Source organism: Bos grunniens, chromosome 13 (assembly GCF_055505025.1).
Source record: "Bos grunniens cultivar Pamir isolate PY7600 chromosome 13, Bosgru_T2T1.0, whole genome shotgun sequence".
In the NCBI taxonomy this organism is placed as follows: Eukaryota; Metazoa; Chordata; class Mammalia; order Artiodactyla; family Bovidae; genus Bos; species Bos grunniens.
Window position 1 is genome coordinate 7,570,312 of NC_141177.1, and position 25,736 is coordinate 7,596,047.

The following is a 25,736-nucleotide window of genomic DNA, read 5'->3' on the forward strand; positions in this document are numbered from 1 at the left end:
CAGGCCATTAATGATGAAATGTACTTAGAACTGTGTGCTTGTACCCCACACCAGAAAGTTCAGACACTTTAGCTCTTTTCTTTGTTCTTATCTCCTGGCTGTAAATGAAAATTACATATTGAGGTTCATAGGCGCAGTATCTAATCACAAGACTGCTGGTTTCTTGCCGTCAGTGTTTGCATAATAGTGTATTTGTTGGGCTGGAAGGAGACCTAAGGGCAGGGCACTTGTCCTCCAAAAGCTTGCATTAAAATGGCTCCCACAGGTTTGCAAAGCCAAGATCTGTTTTCAGATGTGCAGCCCCAGCAAGTTCTCAGCCCTGGACCAAGCCAGCCTCTTGCCTCTGGTACTGTGGCCAAGCAGCAGACATGAGTCTGTAAAAAGTTAATTGCTCTCAAAGTAGTATTGTTTTCCAGCTTTCACTCGGGGTAGGGGGTGAGGGTAAATAAATGTCTGCATTGCAGCAGGACTAGGTAAGAGGCAGCAGACCTGCCTCACCGTGCAGCCCAATGGGCTTCCTCTTACCAGCTTTTGAGCCAATAGACTTGGAGGAAAGGTTACAGATTGACAGTTGCAGTGGCCGGACCCAGATCAGGCCTTCTGGAAATTTCTACCATCTTTGTTCCTTTTAGGAAAAGGAGGTCTGCTGAGCTGAAGCATCCCCTAGGTTCCATGCCTAGGGCATCTCCCTCCCCCCACCTTTTCTTTTTTACATCAAGGTAGATGGGTTCTCTCTGCCACATTTGTAAATTTGCAGAGGGAGGAACAGAACTGTTGGGCTGTTTTCCTTTTTCCTTCTGCCTCAATCCCCAAAGAGGATGCACAGCTGCAAGGAACAAACACAGACACTGGAGCTTTTGATTCCTCTCTTTCTCTCTTTTTTTTTTTTCCCTTCAAGACCCTCCAGGATGGATTCACTTTCTGCTTTGGGAAATTAAGTGGCATTCGTGTGGGGGAGGGGGAGTAACTGCTTTTATTAGCTCCAGAAAATGGTCAATGTTCTGTCTGTAACTAAGAATTAATTATATATAATCACTCAGTAAACTTTCTACAGAGTTTTTCTAATTGCTGCATAGGATCATGATTTGCCTGCTGAAGCTGAGTCTAGTTACTTTTATAATTAACAGCTCAAAGATTTGAGTCAGGAAGAAAAGCAACAATGGGGCCTCCTGGATTATAAATTAGAGATGAAAACAATAGCTTTTTTTTCTTTCTTTCTTTCTTGTTACCCCTTTTATTTTAAACAAAACATTCCCCTTTTTCTTACCCGGGGAGAACAGTGGGGAAATGGCTTCAGGTTTTAAACAGGAGACATGGCGGGGGGGGCCGGTGGCGATGAGTCACTCTTTCAGAAAGCGGGGTGACAGCAACCCAGCAAAACCTGAAAGCAAAGGTAGGTTTTTCTTTTTTGCAAAGTCCAGCCACCTCACACGTGTGTGATCTCTTTGTTTCTCTTGACTCCTTTTCCCCTTCTGTCTCCTGGGCAGAGGCCACAGACATTTGTCGGCTGGAAAGCCCTAGGTCTGGCTTTACCTCTGCTTTGACCCTGAAAAGAAGGATACCTGCAAAAGTGCCCTGGTCACCCCACCGCAGAGAAGGAGGAAGGGAGAGTCAGTGTAGCAAGCCAGCCCTTGCCTTGCTTGCAAAGGCAGAAGCAAGTAAGGATTCACCCTTGGCTTCAGGTTGCTAAGGCTATGGCCGCCCTTCCCCCTCCGCCCCACTCTGCTTACTGATAAACAAGCAGGCAGGAGCCATTTCAGCAGTGCAGCGAACTGGGCTGCCAGCCTGTCCCTCCTCATCAAGATTACCTACCTACCGGCCGGCCAGGAGCCAGCCGCCCGTCCTCGCCCTGGCACAGCGTTGGGCACTCTGCCCTCCTTTCTCTCCTGAAGCTCCAAAACAGTCACCTTGAAAACTCTGAGGCCATGCTCAGACCTGTAACCGTAAATTACATTATCCACTATGAGGCTCTTAGCTCGGCCTGTGAAAGCAGGTTTTGCTAAACCCATGGTTAATTTTGAGGGCTCTGTTGGGGGTGGACAAAAATTAATTTGTGAGTATTCTTTGCGCCTTGGCTAAGGGGGAGGTTTTCCTGTTGTTTCTCCTCTGCAGACTCGGATTGTCTTTTCCTTGATGTTAACTGTCTTAGGACTGGCTGGGTGTTGGGGGCCGTTTCCAGGCTTATTAAATGGCCTTTTTATTTTCCTCTGGCCTCAGACTGGGGTACAGCCCTTCAGATGCCTGCTGCCCTGGACGCACTTTTCATTTTCCCCAGCTCCTCTTTGGTAGGGATGCAAGGCTGGTTTCTAATCTACCAGCAAGGGGGAATGGGCTTCCTTCCCCCTCCCCAGCCTGTGCCCTTTTAAGATTTTTGTTGTCTGCGCAGACACCTGTCTGTCTGCACTTTATGCCACAGGGCTGCCTGATTCTTAACCTTCCACCCACCTAATTCGAGGGTAAGGGGGCCTCACTGTAGAGCCTCACGTTGAAGGCTCAGGATCTGAAAGAGAAGGGTTTTCCTTAGGAACCTGTGACTTCACAAACTCCCCCTGTCACTGCAGATTTTTTTTTAAGCCTCTAAACGTTTGGTTGTTGGTGTCCTTTGGTTGAGCTTTTTCCTAGTTCTGATATTTAGGAAGGTGGCTTTGAAACTAGCAGGGCTGCTTAAGCCAGAGCTACAGCTATTGAACAAACTGCTACCATTTTAGCTTCAATACAGGAATGAGGCAGTGTTGCCAGACGCCATTTTAAGAATCCTGCATAAATAGCTTAGCTCCCGATGACTCTGCCTGTTTTAGGTGAGTGCTTATATAAAGCTGCTAACCATTCCCTCCCTCCCCCGCCCCCCCCATTTTTAAAGAAATTAATTGCAGATTTAGGGAAGCATGGTGTTTGGATTTTGATATTCCCTCTTTTGTGATCTGGAAGAGGAAAGATGTTTGTATCTTGGGGATGAAATATTTCTTACAGCCTGGACCAGTTTGGTATTTTGAATGAAAGTAAAAAGCTGAAGGAAAAGTCCTTTCTACTGATTGCATGATTCTTGAATTGCTGTGTGATGGTCCTCAGCTGTAGACCCAGAGTCTTGTGCATGCTGGTTATATATTCTAAGAGGGGTTAGATATTCTTGGTTAAAAGTCAAATAGTAAGGGCACTTGGGGAAAAGAAATATCTGGGCATTGTGTTTCCAGGCAGTTTTCTATCCAAACTAGCTATTTTTTCTCTTTTCTCTCTCTCTACTGGAAGTGTGGAGGGGATGGGATTCCTGGGAATTACGGACCAGCCTTGAGTCTTCAGAATTAATAATCAGAAGGCTTAAAACATCCTGGAGGTGCAGTTCATCTGCAACTTTTAATTGCTCTTTTCCAGTGCATGCAGGTTAAGTAAGCAGAGGTTTTCTTGCTCAGGCATTGGGGGAGAAATCTTCTATTCTTTCTGGGCGGGATGGGATGGTCTTGGTTGTGCAGGGGCTGGTTATTTCTTCTTTAATTGCCTGAAATGTATCAGTGTGTGAAATCCAGGGGCAAGTGACTTAGGCGAACCTGTGAGTGTAAGAGGGGATGGTGGTGGGAGCATACAGTATATACAACTAGTTGGTGGGGTATTTTCCTGTTGGGGTGAGAGGCTGTTGTTTGATTTTCAGCTAATTTTACTCTTTCCCTTAGCGGGCCCCCAGCCGACCTAAAAAAAAAAAAAAAGTAATGTCAGTTTGAAACAAGGACTGCTTGTTCCATTGTTTTGGATTTAAATAATCGGGGTTGCTGGAAGCTAGCAGATATGGAAGGAAAAATGCTGTGTATTTTGTAAGACTTTAATGTGTTAATGACAAGAGTTCAACGTCTTTTCTCCAGACGTAGCCTCTTTTTCTTAACAGTTATTATTTGACTGCTTTTTTGTTTTCCTCCAAATGACTGAACAGTTCTTAACCTAAATTGACCGAGATCTGTGGGGGCATTCAGACAGGTACAAATCTTTTCTCACCACCACTTTTGATGTAATATTCATATTTTCCCCCCACCTAACAACATACTAGTACTTAACACTAAACCAAAAAAGCAAAAAAAAAAAAAAAAAAAAAAAAAAAGAGATCAGTGGTGTAGAAAAAAGGAAGTCCCTTTAGATGTGGCTATTCAAAATGACTAATTTTGCATTCTGGTCTTTTGTAAATGAATTTTTTTTTTTTGCCCTTTAAATGCATAGACATTGCAGTTTCCTTTAGTCAAATACAAGTTATTGTGTGTGTGTGTGTGTGTGTGTGCGCGCGCGCGCGCGCGCGTGCATGTATGAGTTCCCTTTGAAAGGATGGCTTGCTGATCTGTGAAAAAGATGGTTTTCTGAAATTGTTGTCCTTCAAATCCTTGGCTAAAGCTGGTGGTGCTGTTGTTGGAGTTAGGTGATTATGGTGCCCACTTTGTAATACTTGGAAAGATAAAACAGCTTAACTTTTTTTCCCCTTTTCTGCTCCAGCATTGATTATCTTAAACTCTGCAGCAAATAGCTACCCCTTTGCTAGTTTGCATTTTCTTAGCCTCTCAGCAGCTTTCCTCCCTGAAGTATTCAGCCTCCTCTAGGCTGTTACAAGCCAAATAATTGTTCTCTTGAATGCAGCCCTCCTCCGTGATCAATACACCTTTGAATGTTTTCATCACTGCAGAAATCCTTCAAGTGGGTTTGGGGGAGGAGGGGTAGGCTCTGTAAATGCATAATTGTTTCTTTTCACCACCGAACATTTTGGTTGGATACCAGATTAGCGTTTCTTCCATCACTCAAAATATGGGATCAGTTTCAAGAAGTTTAGTATTTCACATACTTCGTGCTAGAGAGGGGAACAGAATTCTAGTTGCTAGAAAGATCAAGGTTGCTCTTTGTGCTTTTGAAGCTGACCATTTTCCCCCCTCTCTGAAGGGACCGCCTGGGGCTTTCTGTTAAAATTTATTTCCAGTCACCCCAAGCAAGAAACCATCAGCAGCATCCATTCGACTGGGTGTGTTACATGCAGGGGGTGTGTTTCGAAGTTGAGAATGTTTGCCTCTTAAGTTGGAAGAAAAAGTACCCGTGCTAAAATCACCTGCCACAAATCACTGTTCTATTATTGCATGTTAGCAACATGTTTAAATTTCAGAGGCGCTGGCTTCTGACGAAAACCGCTTGTGACAACATGTCTGTTGTTTCTCTGGTGGTTTGTCCCAAGCTTTCCCTACAGATGCAGTGTGAATGAAATTGTCAACAGGGTTCAATATCAGAGGCCTAAATGTGTTAATATTCTGGCTTAAAAGTAAACTACCTTTCTCTTTCTTCTCTTTGCTGAGACCAGTGAAGTTGGAGGCCTCCAAGTTCTTCTAACTAGGTCCTGAGCTCTCATCTCTTCCTTTTTCTATCTAGTCTCACCAAACACTGAACTCTCCTAAATGCATTTCCACCTGACCCTGAGGTTCCAAGCCATTTGGGACTTTGTCTCATCACTGTCCCAGACCACAAAACACAGGCGGGACATTCTGATTCTTCCTGCCTTACCCAGCCTCCCTCCTGTTCTGGCTCTTGAGGCTTCCAGAAAATTTCAGCCATCTCAATTGGAGATGCACTCATTTCTTCTTGTTGAACCACAGTCCGATGGAAATGCATGTAGAATAATTGCTCAAATTCTTATCACTTTGTTGTCAGCTGAATGTTTGGAAAGTTCTAACACCTCAAATAGTTGGCACTTTTAAAAGCAGATCTTCCTGGCGTGGCCTGAGAAGTGTATGTGTATCCATGGGAAAAATGGAAATAGCCTGCACTTTGTTCAGCTGGGGAGAGTTCTGGCCAAGAGAGGGAGAGAAGATTCTGGTGAAGGGGCCTGGTTTTCCCTACTTCTTGTCCCAACCCCCAACTCTCAGCCTGTCTTTTAAATAATCCTTCCTCATTCCACTTTGGAGGGGGGAGATAATTAGTCACAGCTCAGAAGAGTGCTGAATACTTTCTCTAAGCCATGCCTGCTGCAGAGAAGAAACATCCCAGGGGCTGGGAGTGTGGAGACCCCAATCTTAATTCCTGGGCTAAATGCTGGTGGTTTGAATGTTTTGAAGCCAGGCCTTTTGCTTCTAGCCTAGGCATATTTTTCTACTTTGTGATTTAATGTATGTATTTTCATGTCCCTGCCTCATCACTGCCTCATTGGGGAATTTTAAGATTTAGCAGGGAGGTCTGCAAAGATACTCTTTGCCTTGCAGAACTCAAAGAGATCAGAACTCCAAGTACCCTGAAAACCATCTCCAGCCTGAACCCAGTGTTAACAAGAAACTTACTTACTCAGAGGCTGGGTTTTCACTGGTCCAGGGCGGTAGATTGTAACTGTGTGTCTCATTTAAAAAAAGCCTTTTGCATCCCCCAATAGCATGACAACTGGAATAGTCATTTGACTTCAAGAACAAACTATTATTTTAAAAAACCCCTATAGGAATCTTAACACTTCGTTTGAAATCAGATGTGGGTTTCTTTCCCCGTGCCTCATCTAAGGATGGGGGATTGTCTTAAAAAGGTGGCTTTGTTGTTAGAACTTCTGAATAAATGCCCCCACGGGGCAAGTTCTCAGTCTACCTAAAACGTGAACATAATTTGCTCTGTTTCAGCTTGGCTGAAGAGGAAATAAAAACAGAACAGGAGGTGGTAGAGGGCATGGATATTTCCACCCGCTCCAAAGGTAAGTAAAAACCTTGTGTTATCTATTCCAGAGCAGAGGAGGAAATTGGAATTCCTTTTTCTTGTTGTTGTAGTGCAGTCAAGTGTGGCTTACGAGCCGAGGTTGCGACACTCCTCCCATTTTGAGAGGTTGGCGCCTTTGATGGATGACCCTCATTTATAGAGAAATCTCCTCCTGATTTTCTTTCCCTTGCATGTCTGGCGAGGTGTTCTGACCTGTTGGGAATTGTCCTGACAGTCAGTCTTACGTGGTGTGTGTCATGACTGAGGATGGCTGGCTAGCTCTCTGCAGGGTGACTTTTGGGAATCAATTTAAATAAAGCATGTTCTAGAAGCAACGGGCATCTCCAGCCGCTTCTTGGTTTCCGATTTTAATAAAAGGTCTCTTTGGAATTGCGAAGGTGGAACGAAGGTGATCCACTTCCTGGAAAACGGTGGTCTTGGTTAGTGAGTAAAGGAAAATGTTAGGACCTCCTGGAATTCTGGGGCCAGTGTTAGAATTTTGCGAGTCAGAGTAAACACCGGTGTGTGCTTCTGTTCAGAATCCTGTGTTAGAGTGCCTCAAAGATCTTCTAATTGTGATATTGGTAACTTTTTGCTTGGTCTGTATGACATTTTACTAGGTTTCCTACAAGGAAGCAGTTATCCACGTTGCCTTAGGGGTGCTTTTAGAAGGTTGATGAAAATGCTCCTCTCCAAACTAAGTGGTTGTACCATGGTGTTGTTATGCCTTCGACAAGTCACTGGGTACCTGTGCTGGGGGCGGCGGGGAGGGCTAGACAGAGGATGAGTATAGACTCGGCCAGAAAGACTCCTTTCCAGCTCACGAGCTTCACAAAATGTGGTTCCATAAAGGGGTTTGAGACAACAGAGCTTTTTGAGGGTTTTTATAAGACAGCCTGTCATTCTGGGCGATGAGGAGGGTCAGCTGGTGGTGGCTGTTGTTGGGTCTGGCCAGCCTGATAGGGTCTGGCCTGGTTCAAAGAGGTGGGCAGGCTGGGCTGCCCGGGTGGGTGGTCAGTGCCTGGGGAGCGGGAAGAGGATGTTGGGAGGGAGACAAGGCCCAGTCTGAGGCCTGCTGCCCTTCCCCACAGCCCCCACCCAGCTCAGGCTAGACCAGCAGCAGAGCCGCAGGGGAATCTGAACAAAAGGTGTCTGGAGACAGCTGCCGATGGGAAGCAGGTCCCAGCTCCCCTTGGTGGTCAGAATTGACTGTGGAGAAGAAACTCGAGAGAATGGGAGCTGGAGGTGGGCTCTTTGTGCTTGATCTGTGCATCACTTGGACACTTTTCTGGCTCTGCTGCTCAGTTTTCTTATCTGTAAAATGGGCTGTTGGGTTAGATTCCAAGAGTCCTTCCACCTTGGGCTTCTCTTGTGAAGATAACGCATGCTGGCGGCATTTATGCAGGCTGTGCTTGGAGGGTCCAGGAGCCTTTTCTTAACCTGGGAGGATGTGGGAGGTCGTGTTCCCATTTTACAGATGAGGAAACTGAGGCTCTGAGTGCTAATGTCTCCCAGGTGGTCAGTGTAGGATGGGATTGGACCACATCGAGGCTCTGATTCCAAGGAGGTGCTTCTTTCCTGAACGCTCAGGGCCTGGAAGGGCCCGGAACCCAGTCGTTCTCCAAAAGGGTCCAAACTGGGGACTATCAGCCTGCTCAGGCCCGTCCGTCTGTGTGTGGAGACCCCACTTCTCATCTTGCAGACCCCCTGGACGTTCCTGGCCCTTCACCCTATGTCTGGGCTGCCCGAGGTGTGATCACTCTGGGATCATCTCTGTCCCTCTTTCTTATCTGCACCTCCCCATCTTCTCCCAACAGCAGCCAGGGTGATCTTGGAAAAACACCTCCATCGGATCTGTCTGCTCTTGCTGAGTCCCTCCACTGCCCTTCCAGCGCCCTCAGGCTCCAGTCTGCAGTCACTGTGACCGTCCTGCCTAGCCTGAGCCCTTCAGCTTCCTTCTCTTTTGTTTACCTGGGATGCTCTGTGCGCCTGACCTCACTTGAGCTCCCCACTCCTCCTCCCCGCTCCGTCTTCTCCTGGGGGCCCTTTGCTGGGAGCATGCCGCCCTGGGTCCGGCTGCCTAGTTTTCTCATCTCAGCCGTCTCAGACGTCATCACCTCAGGGAGGCCTTCGGTGGCCACCCAGTCCACGGAGCCCTTCCATTGTTTTCTGATAGGTTTTCAAAATAAGCCTCATTTTAGAGCAGTTTTTAGCTTTCTGGATAAGCAGAGTGTTCCCATAGTACCTCCTGCCCCCGCCCCACACACACACAGGTACACACACCGTTTCCCCTCTCTTATTAACACCATATATTGGTCTGGTCCATATGTCACAATTAATGAATTGGTGTGCTTCATTCAGATTTCCTTAGTTTTTTCCACTAAGATCCCTTTTCTGTTCCAAGACCCCACCCAGGCTCCCACATGACATTTAAGTGATGTGTCTGCTTTAGAATCCTCTTGGCTGTGACAGTTTGTTAAATCTTCCTTGTTTTTGATGGCTTTGCTAGTTTGGCAGTATTTTGTAAGATGATCCTCATTTGGGGATAATAATTTTCTCATGGTTGGACTGGAGTAGCCTGGAATTACGGGTTTCTGAGAGGAAGGCTTTAAAGTGCCGTTTTCATCACATCATATCAAGGGTATGTACTGTGAATATAGTTTACCACTGGTGATGTTGACCTTGGTCACTTGGCCAAGGGGATGCTTGTCAGGTTTTTCCCCTTCCTTTTTGGAAAGAAGTCACAGTGCCCAGCCCACATTTACAGAGTAGGGAGCCACGTCCCATCTCCCGAAGGCCAGAATATCTACATAAAGTATTTTGTATTCTTCTGAATGGGAGATTTGTCTTGTTTTCCTCATATGTTTGTTCAGCCATTTATTTATATCAGCAGGACTAAACTGTTTTATACTTTGGGTTATAGTTCAGTACTACTTACTTATTTTGTTGCTCAAATTGTTCCAGCTTTGGCCACTGGGAGCATTTTCAGTTGGCTCCTGTGTCCCTTTGACGTCATTGTTGGTTGATCGGTTGATTGACTGAATACTGTTTTACTTTCTTCCACTGCAGAAGTGCTCTGGGCATTTCTTAGGATGCTTTAGGCTCGTTTGGGTCTTCCCTGGTGGCTCAGGGTACAGTAGAACGCTGCCTGCAGGACAGGAGCCGCAGGAGCCACAGGTTCAATCCCTGGGTTGGGAAGATCCCTTGGTGAAGGAATTGGCCACCCACTCCAGTATTCTTGACTGGGAGATCCCATGGACAGAGGAGCCTGGTGGACTACAGTCCATGGGGTCTCAAAGAGTCGCACACGACTTAGTGACTAAACCACCACCACCACATAGGCTCATCTTGTATGTATTTTCTGCCTAGAATTAGCCATTTCCCTGAGGCCCCCTGTTTGTTATTGGAGAATAGCTTTAGAAACCAAGATCTGGGTGCTGGATGTGCTCATTGCTACTGAGGTGTCTTTGCTTCTAGGGCCTTTGAGCTGACAGAGTGAAGAAACACGTATGTGCACGGGAACCTACATGTAGGCGCGTCTATAAGTACTTCTATCTGTATCTATGTTAAATTGAGCTCCTGCAGGTGTCTCTGAGTCTGATCCATGACCACCTGGATCCTTCTAGCTTTCTGTCCGTAAAGTAATCCCTGATCTCCCACTCTCACAGTGAGAAGTGGCTCCTACCATCTGCCATTCCTTACCATTTTCTGGTACATTTAAAATCGTAAAAAAAAAAAAAAGAAAAGTTCATCTGGCTATACCAGATCTTAGTTGCAGCGTGTAGGGTCTTTAGTTGCAGGCACGTGAACTCTTAGTTGCAGCATATGGCGTCTAGTTCTCTGACCAGGGATTGAACCCAGGCCCCCTTCACTGGAAGCGTGGAGTCCTAGCCACTGGCCTACCGGGGAACTCCCCATTTAAAGTCTTATGTTCAGCATTCAGCTTGATGCACTTTAACACGTGTGTGCACTTGTGGAACCACGGCCCGGATCAAGGTGGTTGAACATTCACGGCATTCCAGAAGGTCTTCATAGCCCTTGTCCACGATATTATGCTTCTATTTGTTTGTTTGTTGATGGTCTCCTAGGCTATGTTGCAGGCCCCTTCTCTCTCCAGGGCCTATACCACCACTGTCAACCTTTCCCTTCCATTTGAGAGGCAGGATGGCACGGAGGTTTAAGAAAACCTGCTCTAGTGTCAGACTCCCTGAGCTTGCATTCTGGCTGCCCTGTGCCTAGCTGGGCTGTTCTTCATGGCTCAGTTTCCCCTTGTGCATGGTGGGTGATAAGAACAGAGGGTTATGGTGGAGATTAAATTTGCTCACATGTGCAGGGCACCCAGATCAGTGCCAGGAACATGGCTAGTGCATGGACGTGTTAACCATGATTAGAATCAGCTGAGGAGGGATACACTTGTGTTGATAAGCCTATCAGGTGGAAGCCTTACTCAGCAAGTTCTGCTTCTTTCCCTGCTTCCAGTCTCCAGGAGGAGGGCGTGCTATGCTATGCTATGCTATGCTATGCTATGCTAAGTCACTTCAGTCGTGTCCGACTCTGTGTGACCCCATAGACGGCAGCCACCAGGCTCCGCCGTCCCTGGGATTCTCCAGGCAAGAACACTGGAGTGGGTTGCCATTTCCTTCTCCAATGCATGAAAGTGAAAAGTGAAAGCAAAGTCGCTCAGTTGTGTCCGACTCTTAGCGACCCCATGGACTGCAGCCTACCAGGCTCCTCCATCCATGGGATTTTCCAGGCAAGAGTACTGGAGTGGGGTGCCATTGCCTTCTCCGGGAGGAGGGCATGGAGGTCGTTAATGAAGAATTGTATAATCCAAAATATATAAACAGTTTATAAAGCCCAATATCAGAAAACAAACAACCCAATCAAAAAATGGACTGAAGACCTGAATAGACGTTTTCCCAAAGAAAACACACAGATGGCTTTTGGGCACGTGGAAGATGCTCAACGTCGCAAATGTCAGAGAGATGCAAATCAAAACTTTAACAATAAGAGATCACCTCATACCTTTCAGAATGGCCATCATCAACGAGTACAAACAATGAGAATTGGCGATGATATGGGGAAAAGGAGACCCTTGCTGCATTATTGGCGGGATGGTAAATTGGTGCAGCCCCTATGGAGAACAGTATGGTGATTCCTCAAAGAAACTAAAAACAGAGCTACCGTGTTACAGCAGTCCACTCCTGGTTGTGTGTGTGTGTGTGTGTATAAGTAATTTGAAAAGACATGTGCACCCTGATAGTCATAGCGGTACTATTTACAATAGCTGAGATACAGAAGGAACCCAAGTGTCCATCAAGAGAAGGGATAAAGAAGATGCATATGTACACATGAATACTACTCGGCTATAAAAAAGAATGAAATTCTGCTTTTTGCAGCAACACACATGGACCTAGTCAATACTTGGCTTAGCAAGATAAGTCAAAGACAGGCACTGCATGCTGTCACTTAGGTGTGGAACATATATACGGGCAGCGTAGGGGTATGGGATTAAGAGCTACAGACCACTGTCTATGAAATAGATAGACAATAAGGATGTACACACAGCACAGGGAATTCCAGTCACTTTGTCATAATGGGGTATAATCTGTAAAAATACTGAATTGAAATGCTATATACTTGAATTTAATATAACATAAATCAATAAAAAATTGTACTTCAGTTGAAAAAAAGAGAATTGTATAGGGTAGCCCAGCAGGTATGCTCAGGACAGGCATCCTATCCTCTGAGACATTTGGACTGATTTTCTCAGGACCTTTGGAGCCTGTGTTCTGGTGGGGAATCTGGAGGGGAAGGGGTACCTGGTTTCGAGGGAGACCTTCCACTCTCCCCAGGGACTGCCTTGGACGGCTTTCCTTGTGTGGAGCCGAGCTCCCACCCTCCAGGGTCATCGGATGGCCAGGTGACTGACTGGCTGCTTCTATGTCTAGGGAGCCTTTCTGATAGAACCTCTGGGGTTAGGTGAGGATGCTGCATACGCAAAGAAAGGCCTGGAGTTATGATACTGGGTTGCTGGGGCTCTGAGAGCTAAAGTTAGCCTGGTCCAAATGTGACCCCCTTGCAAAGGCGGGAGTGAAGGCTTATCTCTCTTAGTCCCGATGATTCGAAATCAACGTTGTGAGGCTGTGGGCTCCGTGAACACATACTTGTTCCTCTAGCCTGCTTTTCTTACGGTTTGGGAAATTCATGCTTCAGCCCTTACCTGATACCGTCCGATTGGGGTTCTTTTGTTGTGAGCAGCGGAAGCCAGGTCGGGTTCTTTGGAGCAGGGAAGGGATGGACTGGAAGGTGGTCAGTTGCCTCATGGACTCAGCGGAGTGGCTGGAGGCCCAGGGCTGCTCTGGGCAGTGAAGCTAAATGTACAGTCTCTGCAGATCAATAGGACAGAGTCCGCAGGGAGAGTCCCTTGCCTAGTGTCTTTTTTTTGCCCTTTGCTCAAGGAAGGGCTGGTACTAGACACTTGGACCCCCCAGGGTTGCCCTCACTGGGGAAGAGATAATTCCTCAAAGGAGGATGAGGACCACCAGGCATCTTGGGAAACTGGCAGCATCATGCCCTCCTTGTGGGTGGAGAGGAGACCCTGAACTGTCGTGGAGAAACGTAGAAATCCTAACAGGAATTGGCTCAGAATTCTTTCATTCTGTTCCTGTCTCTAGTTTGTACGACCTTTTAGATTCTCTAAGTGAATTTCAATTTGTGCACCCTCTTCCCCCTGACACATACTCACTTATTAACTGAATAATTCCCAAGCCAGTCATTGCCATAACGCCAGCCCTGGCATTTACTGGAGCGTTTTAGTTCTCAGGAGACAAAGCTTTCGCACTTTCAAGATGTCAGGTTGACATTTGTGTCCAGGGGTAATGATCTGCTGAAAGATGCTAGAGCAAAACTCGGAACTACCGTCGAGGTGCCAAGTGTGTTTGCCTAGCTGCTGTTTTCCTGAGTACTTCCTAGGTATCAAGTATTAGATGTAGATTACTTTATTTTATTCTCTTAATAATGCTGTGTTACAGGTGTGTTGTTATTCCCATTTTATAGTTCAGGAAACTGAAGCTCAGAGGGATTAATGAAGTGGCCAAGTAGAGAAGAGAGGTTAGGTTTTATCTTTGATCTTAAACCTTTGTACTTGGTCATGAGTCCCCAGGATCCCGGGTGAGATGTCCTCAGGGGACAGCAGGTGGACCACTGAATGTAGCTGGTATCCAGGGTTTGGGGGCCTTTGGTGGGTGGGAGACCATCTGTCCTAAAGGGGTAGGGTGCCTCCATCTGATTGCTGAACAAAGCAGGAACAGGAATATGTCTCACTTGGTGTCACCAGCTGGGATTTTATTCCCCTCCGCGCCCGCCTCCTGTAAAAATGCCTGGTTTAGAATCGTGATCTGTGTAGCCCAGTTTCTGAAAGACCATGCACGAACCCAGCAGAACACATCTCCGGGTCACAAGTGGTGGGAGAGTTGTGGGTTTGCATTCTCTGCAGGAGACTGGACACAGCACAGTTCAGTACGGGATTTTAGCCACACGACGTAGGAGTGTGGCTCCTCCAAGGACAGGGACTTAAAGTCTGGAAAGTGATGGACGCTGGGCGCTCACGGCCCCGTACAAAGGCTGCCGTTTGGGCTGCCTGCGTCTTGATCCTGCTCTGTGTGCATTTTGCAGTATGATTGTGGTGTGCGGATGCCAGGCTGCGGAAGCTGAAACCATTTTTTAAAAATGTCTGTGTAATGTCACCCGCGCAAGGGAACAAGTCACTTGGAAACCATGCACAGATGCAACGGAAGCCCAAGATATTAAAATCTTGAACAGTATCATTCTTGCTGAGATTTGCCTCGGTATGAATCTGTTTTCCAAGACAGGAAGCTGGAGAATATACAATTACAGCAATTTGCTAACCAGGCCGACCTTAATTAGTACAGGATCCTCGTTCTCACTGTTGTATGTAAATTAAGCTTGTTTCACAAAGGGACTGTTTATGAGGATGGCTCTCAGACAGAGACCTTGTATCATTCTTTTTTTTTTCTCCCCAAGGAAACTTTAAGAAAATACAACCGTAAACACCCATTAAATCACAGTGCGAGGCTGAAGTGCTGAGAATATTTCTTTTCAAAAATGAGCATCAGTATTTTTAACTCAGTTTTGGCTCTTTCACATTTCCTCCAGCCCGAGAAGTGCCGTCCTTGTACTGTGCAGTGGAAGGAGCTGATTTGCGAGTTAGATAACTACCAGATTGTTCCTCTCCCAACAAGGTCTAAAATATCCTGCAACTCTTGAGAATGTTGGATACGGCTTTCTGAATGAGAAACCTGCCTTCTCTTGGCCTGCAGAGCCTCGGTGCAGTCTGCTCACGGAATCCCGTCAGCACCTTCTGTGCAATTTATCGCCGTGGTTCACTCGTGGAAAACCTTGCGTTTGCCCCAGTTTTGAAGCCTGACCTACGTCAACGTGTTTATGTGACTGCTGTTGTTCCAGAAGACTGTGATCTACAATGATCCATTTTCAACCTTAGTTTCAAAAGAACCATCTCTCCTTTTTCCTCCTCCCAGTGCCTCTGGAGTTAACATTCTAGGTCTGAGGCCTTTTAGAGATCCTGGCACTTTTTTTCTTTTTGCTTGAAAGTTTTCAAAGAGTAGTTATTTCACTTTGCTCCATTGATGGAGGCCCCTTGATGATTAACTTGAGGGGAGCAAGCTTGGCAAGCCCACATCTCAGAGTTGGGGTGAGTGGGGGTGCTCCCCCGCGCAATTCTGTCCTGCCTTCAGCTTTCCTGGAACCCAGAGAGCCAGCGTTTCAAAGGGAACAGAACCATGGTTTTTATTTTTAAAGTATTAGTATTATGTTTGGCCGATTTGCTCAGCATGTGGGATTTTAGTTCTCCGACCAGGGATCGAACCAGTGCCTTTGGTGCTGAAAACACAGTGTCCTAACCACTGAATCACCAGGGAATTCCCAGCAACATGTTTTTTAATCCAGTCACAGAATTGTTCAGTGATCATCTTGTTGTTTAGTCGTTCAGTCGTGTCCAACTCTTTGCAACCCCATGGACTGTGGCCCGCCAGGCTCCTCTGTCCATGGGATTTCCCAGGCAGGAATACTGGAGTGTGTTGCCATTTCCTTCTCCAGGGGACCTTCCCGACCCAGGGATCAGACCCTCATTTCCTGCATTGGCAGGTGGATTCTTTTACTGCTGAGCTACCAGGGAAGCTTCGTTCAGTGAATCACCACAGTCTTATTTTGGAACATTTTCATCACCCTAGTAAACACTCCCTGACCCGTTAGCAGTAACTCCCCATTCGTTGCCCATTTATCCCAGCTCCTGGTAACCACTAACCTGCTTTCTTCCTCTCTGGATTTGCTTACCTGGATCATTTCGTATAGATGGAATCATTTAGGATGTGAACGTTCATGTCTGACTTCTTACTTGTAGATTAATGTTCTTATGCTTATTCATGCTGTAGCACATACCACTTAAAAAAATTATTTGCTTATATTAAGGCTGTGCTGAGTCTTAGTCGTGGCAAGCAGCTTTGTGGCATGTGCACTTCTTAGGTGCAGCATGTGGGATCTAGTTCCCTGGCCCAGGGATTGTACCCCGGCCCCTTGTGTTGGGCGCGTAGAGTCTTAGCCACTGGACCACCAGCGAGTCCCCTCACCCCACTCCTTGACTCCTTTTTATGACTTTATAATGTTCCACCACATTATTCCGTTGTCACATTCTGTTTATCCATTTATCTGTTGATGGACTTGAGTTGTTTCTTTTTTTTTTGGCTGTCATGAAGAACGGAGCCGTGAACATTAGTTGATGAGTTTTTATGTGGGTGTATGTTTTCATTTCTCTTGGATGTAGACCTCGGAGTGTGGTTACGGGGTCATAGGGTAGCTCTGTGTTTAGCCTTTTGAGTAATGTACAGAGTTTTGAACACGCGCAGGTCTTTCCCACATTCCCTTTCTTGACCCTGCATCCTTCCTATTAGTGTTTCTCCTTTTTCTGGCCTCTCCATAGCCAAATTTGGTAAAAGGAATGTCAGTACTTAGGTCTTGGTTTCCTTACTTCCTGCTTTGTGCTGCCAGCTCCGTGGTGGCATCCACCGAGACGCTGCATGTTAGCAGTTCCCGCCGGGCTTCCTGTAGACTCCAGGGGGTGGTGTCAGCACTTCGTGCCCTGACCTAGCAGAGGCAGTGGACACTGCTGATCATTCTTCTCCTGGAACCTGCCTCTTCTTGTGCTTTTCCTCTGATTTCCCTGGCTCCTCCTCTTCTCCCCACCACGGCGTCGCTGAAAGCTTGGTTCCTCATCTTACCCAGCACGTTCTTTCCCTGGGTGATCTCGCCCACATCTGTAGCTTTATGACTCATGAATATCTTACTTCCAGCCTAGATGTTTCTTGAGTTACGATGCAGAGGGCTAGCTGCCTACCTGACTGCCCGACCTGTTGGTCATGGGCGTCTCGAACTCAACATGTCCCATACTGATTTCACTGTCTATCTTCCCTCCTGCTCCCCCAACAAAACACCTGCTTCTCCCCCATGGTGAATAAGCCAGGACTCTGCCAGTTGGCTAGGCCAGGATATGGGACTGAGCCTTGATTCTTCTATCCTTTTGCCTTTTTTTTGTTGCTTTCTTACAATAATACATTGTACATACCACTCTTCTTCAGGTTATCACCAGTGAACTGTACTAGTCTTTTTTTTTTTTTGGCTTCACCCAGCAGCATGTGGGCTCTTAGTTCCCCCAAGCTTGCACCTCATGCATTGGAAGTGGGGTGTCTTGGCCACTGGACCACCGGAAAAGTCCTCGCAGTAGTCTTTTAATTGGGCTCCCATCTCTCATCTGCCCTACCCTCCTGATCTTTCTAAAAGGAACCTCTCTTTCAGCTACCACCTCCTGCTTTGAAGTCTTAAGGGCTCGCTTCTTGGTATTAGGATGAAGAGCAAAATCCTGATATCCTTGTGTGTGAGCCTTGCCTGCCTTTCCAGCCTCCTGCCTCTGTGTGCCCCTTTCTCTCTACTCCAGCCACACTGATCTTTTCAGATCCTCCGAAGGAAGGTCCTCCCCGCTCTTTTTTCTCCCAACATCCTACCTGCCCTGGGTGCTCCGGCTCCAGGTGGGGGTGGGTCCTGCCTCTTGTTTTCGTGCATCTCATTTTCCCTGGTGCCCGTTTTACCACCACTTGTTCCTGTTTCAGATGGAGCACAATAAATATATCTCTTGAATGAATGAGTGAATGACTTGACTTTGTCTACCAGGTGGATAGAACTCCTGGAGAAGGAAGTAAAAGCAGCCTTTCAGCTAGAGTGGGTGGCTTTGTTTCCAGCATCTTCCGCGCCTGGAAATAATTACCTAAGCTCAAATTTCTTCTCTCTCTGAAATGATCGGTGGCTTATCTGTCTTTCCCCCCAGGGATATGGGGCTCTTTGAAATGGCCCCCTTCCCTCTGATTTCTTTCCTTCCCCAGGTATTAAGCCCACTTGTAATGGGCCCTTTTCCAAACACAAGTGCGATTGTCTTGCTTGCCTAATTTGGGCTGCTGGTGGCTCCAGAAGATGACCCCAGTCCTGAGTCGAGATTCAAGGCCCTGCTCCATCTGTGCTTTCTGGGACTCTGGTCAGTGTCCCTGCAGAACTTGCCCCTCCTATTTAGCCTGTCCAACCTGAGTGCCTGCCGGCTCCCTCCTGCTCCTCACCGGGTCGTACCTTTGTTCATCCTTCCAGGCTGCTCTCCCTGGGGACCTGTCTTCTCCACGTCCTCGGGGACCCAGGCTCCCCTCTTGTGGAACCTTCCCGGGGGAAATTCCCTAGCAGTCTGTCGAGTGGTTCAGATTTCATGGTTTCACTACCCGAGGGTACAAGTTCGATCCAAGGTCAGGGAACTAAGATCCTGCAAGCTGCAAGCGTGGTGAAGAAAAAAGAAATCACCCTGGAAGGTACCCTAAATTGGCCAGGAAAAGGACAGGATGGTAATCTGCTCGGATCAGACATTCTCACACATCCTGAGGGTTTGAGAAATTTCCAACCTAGGCTGAAGGTGGCAAGTCCACAAACATTTCTAGCCCCCAAATCATTTTGCTTTGAAGGCTACTACCAGATTCTTCCCTTAGGCATGGGTGGAGGATTCTGAAGGATCCCGCTTGCCTGCTGAACTTCCTCCCTTGTCTGTTGTATCAGATCAGATCAGATCAGATCAGTCATGTCCGACTCTCTTCGACCCCGTGAACCGCAGCACGCCAGGCCTCCTTGTCCATTACCAACTCCCGGAGTTCACTCAGACTCACGTCCATCGAGTCAGTGATGCCATCCAGCCATCTCATCCTCTGTCGTCCCCTTCTCCTCTTGCCCCCAATTCCTCCCAGCATCAGAGTCTTTTCCAGTGAGTCACCTCTTCACATGAGGTGGCCAAAGTATTGGAGTTTCAGCTTTAGCATCATTCCTTCCAAAGAAATCCCAGGGCTGATCTCCTTCAGAATGGACTGGTTGGATCTCCTTGCAGTCCAAGGGACTCTTAAGAGTCTTCTCCAACAACACAGTTCAAAAGCATCAATTCTTCTGTGCTCAGCTTTCTTCACAGTCCAACTCTCACATCCATACATGACCACAGGAAAAACCATAGCCTTGACTGGACAGACCTTTGTTGGCAAAGTAATGTCTCTGCTTTTCAATATGCTATCTAGGTTGGTCATAACTTTCCTTTCAAGGAGTAAGTGTCTTTTAATTTCTTGGCTGCTGTCACCATCTGCAGTGATTTTGGAGCCCAGAAAAATAAAGTCTGACACTGTTTCCACTGTTTCCCCATCTATTTCCCATGAAATGATGGGACCGGATGCCATGATCTTCGTTTTCTGAATGTTGAGCTTTAAGCCAACTTGTTCACTCTCCTCTTTCACTTTCATCAAGAGGCTTTTGAGTTCCTCTTCACTTTCTGCCATAAGGGTGGTGTCATCTGCATATCTGAGGTTATTGATATTTCTCCCGGCAATCTTGATTCCAGCTTGTGTTTCTTCCAGTCCAGCGTTTCTCATGATGTACTCTGCATATAAGTTAAATAAACAGGGTGACAATATACAGCCTTGACGTACTCCTTTTCCTATTTGGAACCAGTCTGTTGTTCATGTCCAGTTCGAACTGTTGCTTCCTGACCTGCATACAAGTTTCTCAAGAGGCAGATCAGGTGGTCTGGTATTCCCATGTCTTTCAGAATTTTCCACAGTTTATTGTGATCCACACAGTCAAAGGCTTTGGCATAGTCAATAAAGCAGAAATAGATGTTTTTCTGGAACTCTCTTGCTTTTTCCATGATCCAATAGATGTTGGCAATTTGATCTCTGGTTCCTCTGCCTTTTCTAAAACCAGCTTGAGCCTCTAAAGCGAGGCTTGTCTGATTAGGTAGCTACTCTGAGGCTGTTTCAGTTTATATTAATTGAAATAAAAATTCCTTTTTCAGTTGGACTAGGCACATTGCAAGTGCCCAGTAACCACACGTGGCTAGAGGCTGTCCAGATATGTAGATAGCCCAGATACGGAATGTTGCCATCACCATAGAAAGTTCTGTTGGACGGCACTGCATTACAACTCTCGATACATTAACATGTCGTGCTGGATGTAGTAGGTGGAAACATCTAGCTACGGATTGGCTCAGCATAGAACATGCTAAAAAAATAATTCTATCGGTATCTTAAATTTCCCTTGATTAGATTCTCCTGGGCTTGCTGTTTTTTGAAAAGATCCGCAAAGAAAGAACACAGCTATCTTCCCATCGTCTCAACTGGTATTTGCTATCCAGGCCCCTCTGAACTGCCTTTCTGCCAGGCTCTTTGGCATCTTGGTGCACTGGCTGGGGGAAAAAGAATCCAGGATGTGCTGGGCCCCCGTCTCCCCAGCCTTCAGCCTCTGTTGTTGCATTCTTTTCCCATTGTGTCTCCTCCTGAACTGATAACAGGGACTAGGTCTTCTTACCTCTTTAATGTGGGCTAGCGATTTCTAGTCCTGGCTTCCCTCGTGGCTCAGTCGGTAAAGAATCTGCCTGCAATGCGGGAGACCTGGGTTCAATTCCTGGGTCGGGAAGATCCCCTGGAGAAGGAAATGGCAACCCACTCCAGTATTCTTGCCTGGAGAATCCCACGGACAGACGAGCCTGGCGGGCTACAGTGCATGGGGTCACAAGAGTTGGACACGACTTAGTGACTAAACCAGTGATTTGTAGTAGCTGCTCAATAAATGCTTTTTGAATGAAGACTCTCTTGCAAGAAATAGAAACTAAGGGAATAAAGTGGTTGATTGGATTTTCTTTGCTTTTTTTAAAAAAGAAATTTTTATTTATTTACTTTTGGCTGAGCTGGGTCTTTGTTACTGCGCAGGCTGCTCTCTGGTTGCAGAGAGCAGGGGCTACTTTCTCGCTGTGGAGCGTTGGCTTCTCTTGTTGCGAAGCATGGGCTCTAAGATGCACAGACTTCAGTAGCTGCAGGTCCAAGGCTGTACAGCACAAACTTCATAGCTGTGCATGGGCTTAGCTGCTCCGTGGCTTGTGGGATTCTCCCAGAGCAGGGATTGAACCTGTGTCTCCCACATTGGCAGGCGGATTCTTTACCACTGAACTACCAGGGAAGCCCTGGATTTTCTTCTCTTTTTTTTAATCTTTTTTTTTGAGCACACCTTGCAGCATGTGGGATATTAATTCCTAGATCAGGGATGAACCCGCACCCACTGTAGTGGAGACCTGAGTCTTAACCACTGCACTTCCAGGCAAGTCCCTGCATTTTTTTCAAATGATAAAGTCAGTTCATCTCCTGGCAACAAGCTGAAGTATACAAAGAAAAAGCTCAGAAATCCTCTGCCAGGTAACCTCGTTGACAGTTTGATATGTTTTCATCTGTCCTTTGTCTTCCTCTTAGAAAAATACAAACAAAGGTATACCACGTTGGGTTTGCATTGTCTCGATCTTGGCCATTTTAGCAAAGCATCCTTTATCTCTTATCCTACTATTTACCTGCTTTGCCCTTCTCTGCTCTGCCTTAAAGGGATTTTCAAGGTTACGATTAATTATCTTGACAGTTAAGAATGATGGAAACCTTGGCAAATGGGGAATTTCATGTTCCATCCTAAGGGTAGGGGAAGCAGCCTGGAGGATCGTACCATGTGGAAATGGGGACTTTTTGTGGCTGGATCTTAATTTTCTTTTTTTAAAGAGGAGCTAGTAATCTGGATTTCTAGATCAGTTTTTCCCAATTTCTAAATATCAGCAACTAAAGAATCACACAGTTGTGAGGGGTGGGCTGAATGCAGTCTGGAATCCTTCCGTGGAGCCATCTCCCACCCAGGCCAGGGCTGTCAGTTTGCTTAGATGATTTCCTGGCCATTGCTTCTCTTCTAGACCACTGGCTCATCTCATCAGCTGTCACTTGGGCCCTCTTCCTAGTAAGACTGACCTGGTTTTGCCCTTCACCTTCTTAACCAGCCTCTAGTAACCGCCCATACCCACACAGGAACATGGGGACCATCTTTTAAACCAGGCTGCTATTTCTTGGGTTGAGACCAGACATATTAGTAGTTGCTGAGAGTTACTTGACAAATATCTTTCAAATCGAGACTCCCCTCAAGCCGGGTGAAAATGCTTTTATCTGAGAAGCCCAGGGAAACAAAGATGGAGACAGAAGAGAGCAGAGTTAATTTCTCTTGTCGCATGCCTGTTGAGTGGGATGGAGGGAAGATGAACTTGAGAAGTCATTTTTTACTCTCCCCTTTTTGAGGCCGAGCCCATCTTGCTGGCTTCCCATGGATGAGTGCCCATGCGATGGGCCCCTTTTTTCGTCTTGCAGGCCCATGCTGGACAGTCCAGGCAAGCCTTCAGGGAGGCATGGAAAAGAGAACCTCGGTGGCCTTAAAAAGGTCTGATAAGAAAAAGGGAGAAGAATCTGGGTTAAGAGGTGTGGTAAACGATCATCACAGTGGGGAGTCTCCCAGTTGGGAGTGTGTTTTCCCTGGAGAAAGTCATTCTTTTCTAACACTAAATCTTTCTGAAACAATAGCTCTCCCCAAGAAGAATGGAGGGAGTTAGGAAATGAGTGGCCAGAGAAAACCCTTCTGAGTTTTCCGCCTTTGGTTTCTCTGTAATTGCATTTAGCTGCTAGGCCCCATCACGTTCAAGATATAAATCCTCACTTAATCTCCTCCTTTGGGGAAAATGGGCTCTTTAGGCCAGAAGCGAGAATAGCCGAGTACCTGTTGAAAAGGGAATTTCCTCCTTCAGTTTCTTTCAGACCCTGGAATGGCCAGGCTCCCTTTTGTGTAATCCTCCCTGCCCGCTTCACCAAGACCCTCTGGCCGTCTTGGTTTCCCGGGACAAATGCTTAGACCTGGGAAGAAAAACTGGAGTTTGCTGTGATCACACTTCATTTAGCTGGTCCAGTGTGTTTGGGGACTGCCTCTGAGCCACATTGGGTGTCAGTCATTGAGCTACAGCAAAGAAACACAGAAAAACTGAGATTGAGTTCTCATTCTGGAGGAGACACAATAAGCTAGCGAATCAGTAAAAAAGAGAATGTTTTGATAATTTCCAGCTAGAGATGACTTCAGTGAAGGGGCGGGCTGTGGGGGCGGAAACTATTTTAAGATGATAGAAGAAGCCACGGAGACTGGGTTGGTAAGGGAAGGCTTCTCTGGGGAGGTGACTATTGAGGTCAAAAGTAGAAGTTGCCAACTGTGGGAAGATTGGGCATAGAACGTGCCAGGTGGAAGAATCAGCCAGGACAAATGAGATGGCTCCTTCGGGGCTGTTTGTGGTTAAAAGTGAAAGTTGCTCAGTCGTGTCCGACTCTTTGCGACCCTCCAGGCCAGAATTCTGGAGTGGAGTAGCCTTTCCCTCCTCCAGGGGATCTTCCCAACCCAGGGATCGAACCCAGGTCTCCCGCATTGCAGGCAGATTCTTTACCAGCTGAGCCATAAAATAAGCTGTTTGTGGTTATCATTGAGTAAAAGAAAGGTGGATGGGCATGGCCGATCCCTGCGGGCGTGGTGAGTCCTGATAAGATGCTGGGCGTCTGCAGGAAGCCCCTTGGCAGTGGGTTTTAAGTAGGGGACGGCTTATTTCCTTTAGGTTTGAAGAAGGCTGCTGGCAAGGGCAAGTGAATAGTCCCAGGGCTGGGATCAAGATGGTGGCCACTGTGAAGGGCGGGCCAAACGGGAACGGCAGGAGGAGGGTGGGAAGGGGAGGAACAGCTCTCTGCAGAGCACTTGCTGTGTGCCAGACACCACGTAGGCACTTCCATGCCTCCATCCTAACCCTGCCAGGTCTGGCATTCTTCACGCATGTTGAGGATTACTAGGATTCTGAGGCCAGCGCTCTCCCAGGCTTCCTGAGTCTCACTTGAGTAGGGAGGAGAGGGCGTTAGGAGGCATCCTAGGGTGGAAGGTCACGGCCGGGCTGGGTCTGTGGGCCACCAACCTGGTGCTTCTTCTTTGATCTGGGAGGAAATCCTGAGCCCTGAGGAGATTTGAAGCTGGCTTGGTTGAACTTGTGCCAGCCTGGGAGGACTTACTATGAAAGTCTGGTATTTCCCATCAGTGAACCCTTTTCAGGAACAGGCTGGGAAGGCCTCATTGGGGGGCAAATCAAGGTGAAGAGGCAAAATGATTGGGGGAAACTGGTTTGAAATTTCTGGGTTTATGTCTTTGCTCTGGCACCGAGGTTACCTACCAGTAATAACTGGTGGTGTTTTGAGCTGTTCACTGTGCTCACAAGACCTCTTTTATTCCTAACAGTCCTTGAAGGAAGAGTCTTTAACAGTTAACAGCTGGGTTGACTAGGCACAGAGGTTAAGTCACTTGCCGAAGGACTTGGTGAAAGGGCTCGGATTTAGACCTGGTGGGGTGTGGCTCCAAAGTCCACGTGCTGAACAACAGTGTTGTGTTGACGATGGCTGGCATCAAACATGCCCTTGTGTGTGAAAGTCGCTCAGTTGTGTCTGACTCTTTGTGATAGTCCATGGAATTTTCCAGGCCAAAATACTGGAGTGGGTAACCATTCCCTTCTCTAGGGGATCTTTCTGACCCAGAAATTGAACCGGGGTCACCTGCATTGCAGGCGGATTTTTTTTTACTAGCTGAGCTAGCAGGGAATCCCCCCTGGTAAACATGCCCGTAGTGATAGAGAATTACAAGGTGGCACCCTGGACTTCAGGAAAGTCAGCTGACTGATTTGGGGGAGGGGGTGTTGTCTTTGGAGTGGGACCCAGCTATGATGGAGCCCCAGCCTGCTGCTTTGACCTGCGTGCCTTAAGGCACAGGTGATTTCACCTCTCACCGATGAAATGGGTACAAAACCATCATCGTTGGACTTTGCTGGTACTCCGTTGGTTTAAGATTCTGTGCTTTAACTGCAGGGCGCAGGTTTGATCCCTGGTCGGGGAAGTTCCAAACGCCATGTGGTACGGCCAAGAACCAAAGCAGAAAGTCCAAACAAAAACCATCCTTACCTCATGGGATCTGGGGGAGGATTTGTAAAGTAGCTTCTTAATAAATATCAGCTGTGACTCACACGCGCCAAGTTTGAGAAAGAAAGCGCAGAGATCCTGTCCTGGTTATACTCTCTCCCCAGTGTGTTATTCACAAATTCCCGGTATTTGTCCTGCTCAGCTTTTTGTCCATCTGCAATCAGTTTCTCATTCAGTATTTCTAGGTGGAATATATTCTGTATCCATTATTTATTAGTCACTTCCTCACGGGCTTGCTTTTCTCTGGGCCACAGTTTCCTCATCAGTAAAACGGGGGGAGTCTCTGGCCCCACTGCCTCCTAGAGCTGCAGTGGGGAGTCAGTCGGTTCACACTTGTGTCGGGAGCTGTTAGTACTGTTTGTCTCTGGCTGTCCTCCCAGCGGGGCAGGGCCCTTCCCTGGGTGGTTTCTCAGGGAGCCCAGATGTCTAGGAGTTTCTCAGTGACTCTCTGTTGACTGACTGATCCCATTGTTTTCTTCTCTTTGAAATCTGAAGTCAGGGCCGCCAGGTGAAACATAAGGCATCATTTTCCTTCTTAATGGCTGCAGAAACCTTCGT

The 25,736-nt window shown here is 47.0% G+C and overlaps 1 protein-coding gene and 2 long non-coding RNA genes across 46 annotated transcripts in view; 1 reads left to right on the top strand and 2 right to left on the bottom strand.

Annotated features, from left to right (window-relative positions):
* Positions 1–25,736, top strand: part of ZMYND8 (zinc finger MYND-type containing 8) — a 152,730-nt gene that overhangs the window by 30,992 nt on the left and 96,002 nt on the right. For 40 of the 44 annotated variants that reach the window (XM_086331551.1, XM_086331523.1, XM_086331533.1 and 37 more), the window contains one exon: positions 6,609–6,679. In XM_086331551.1, coding sequence (XP_086187677.1) covers positions 6,655–6,679 — 25 coding nt within the window. In that variant the 5' untranslated portion in view covers positions 6,609–6,654. Of the gene's footprint in view, positions 1–1,256; positions 1,394–1,734; positions 2,054–2,192; positions 2,799–6,608; positions 6,680–25,736 lie in introns of those variants that run through there. The other 4 variants (XM_086331519.1, XM_086331554.1, XM_086331549.1 and 1 more) reach the window with 4 other exon arrangements.
* LOC147360068 (uncharacterized) lies at positions 942–1,937 on the bottom strand. Its single transcript, XR_015138949.1, has 2 exons — positions 1,813–1,937; positions 942–1,381 (listed from the first exon to the last, which is right to left on the bottom strand). It is a non-coding gene; the product is annotated as an uncharacterized LOC147360068 (long non-coding RNA).
* Positions 22,288–23,923, bottom strand: LOC147360069 (uncharacterized). The gene is made up of 3 exons (XR_015138948.1): positions 23,618–23,923; positions 22,909–23,142; positions 22,288–22,577 (listed from the first exon to the last, which is right to left on the bottom strand). It is a non-coding gene; the product is annotated as an uncharacterized LOC147360069 (long non-coding RNA).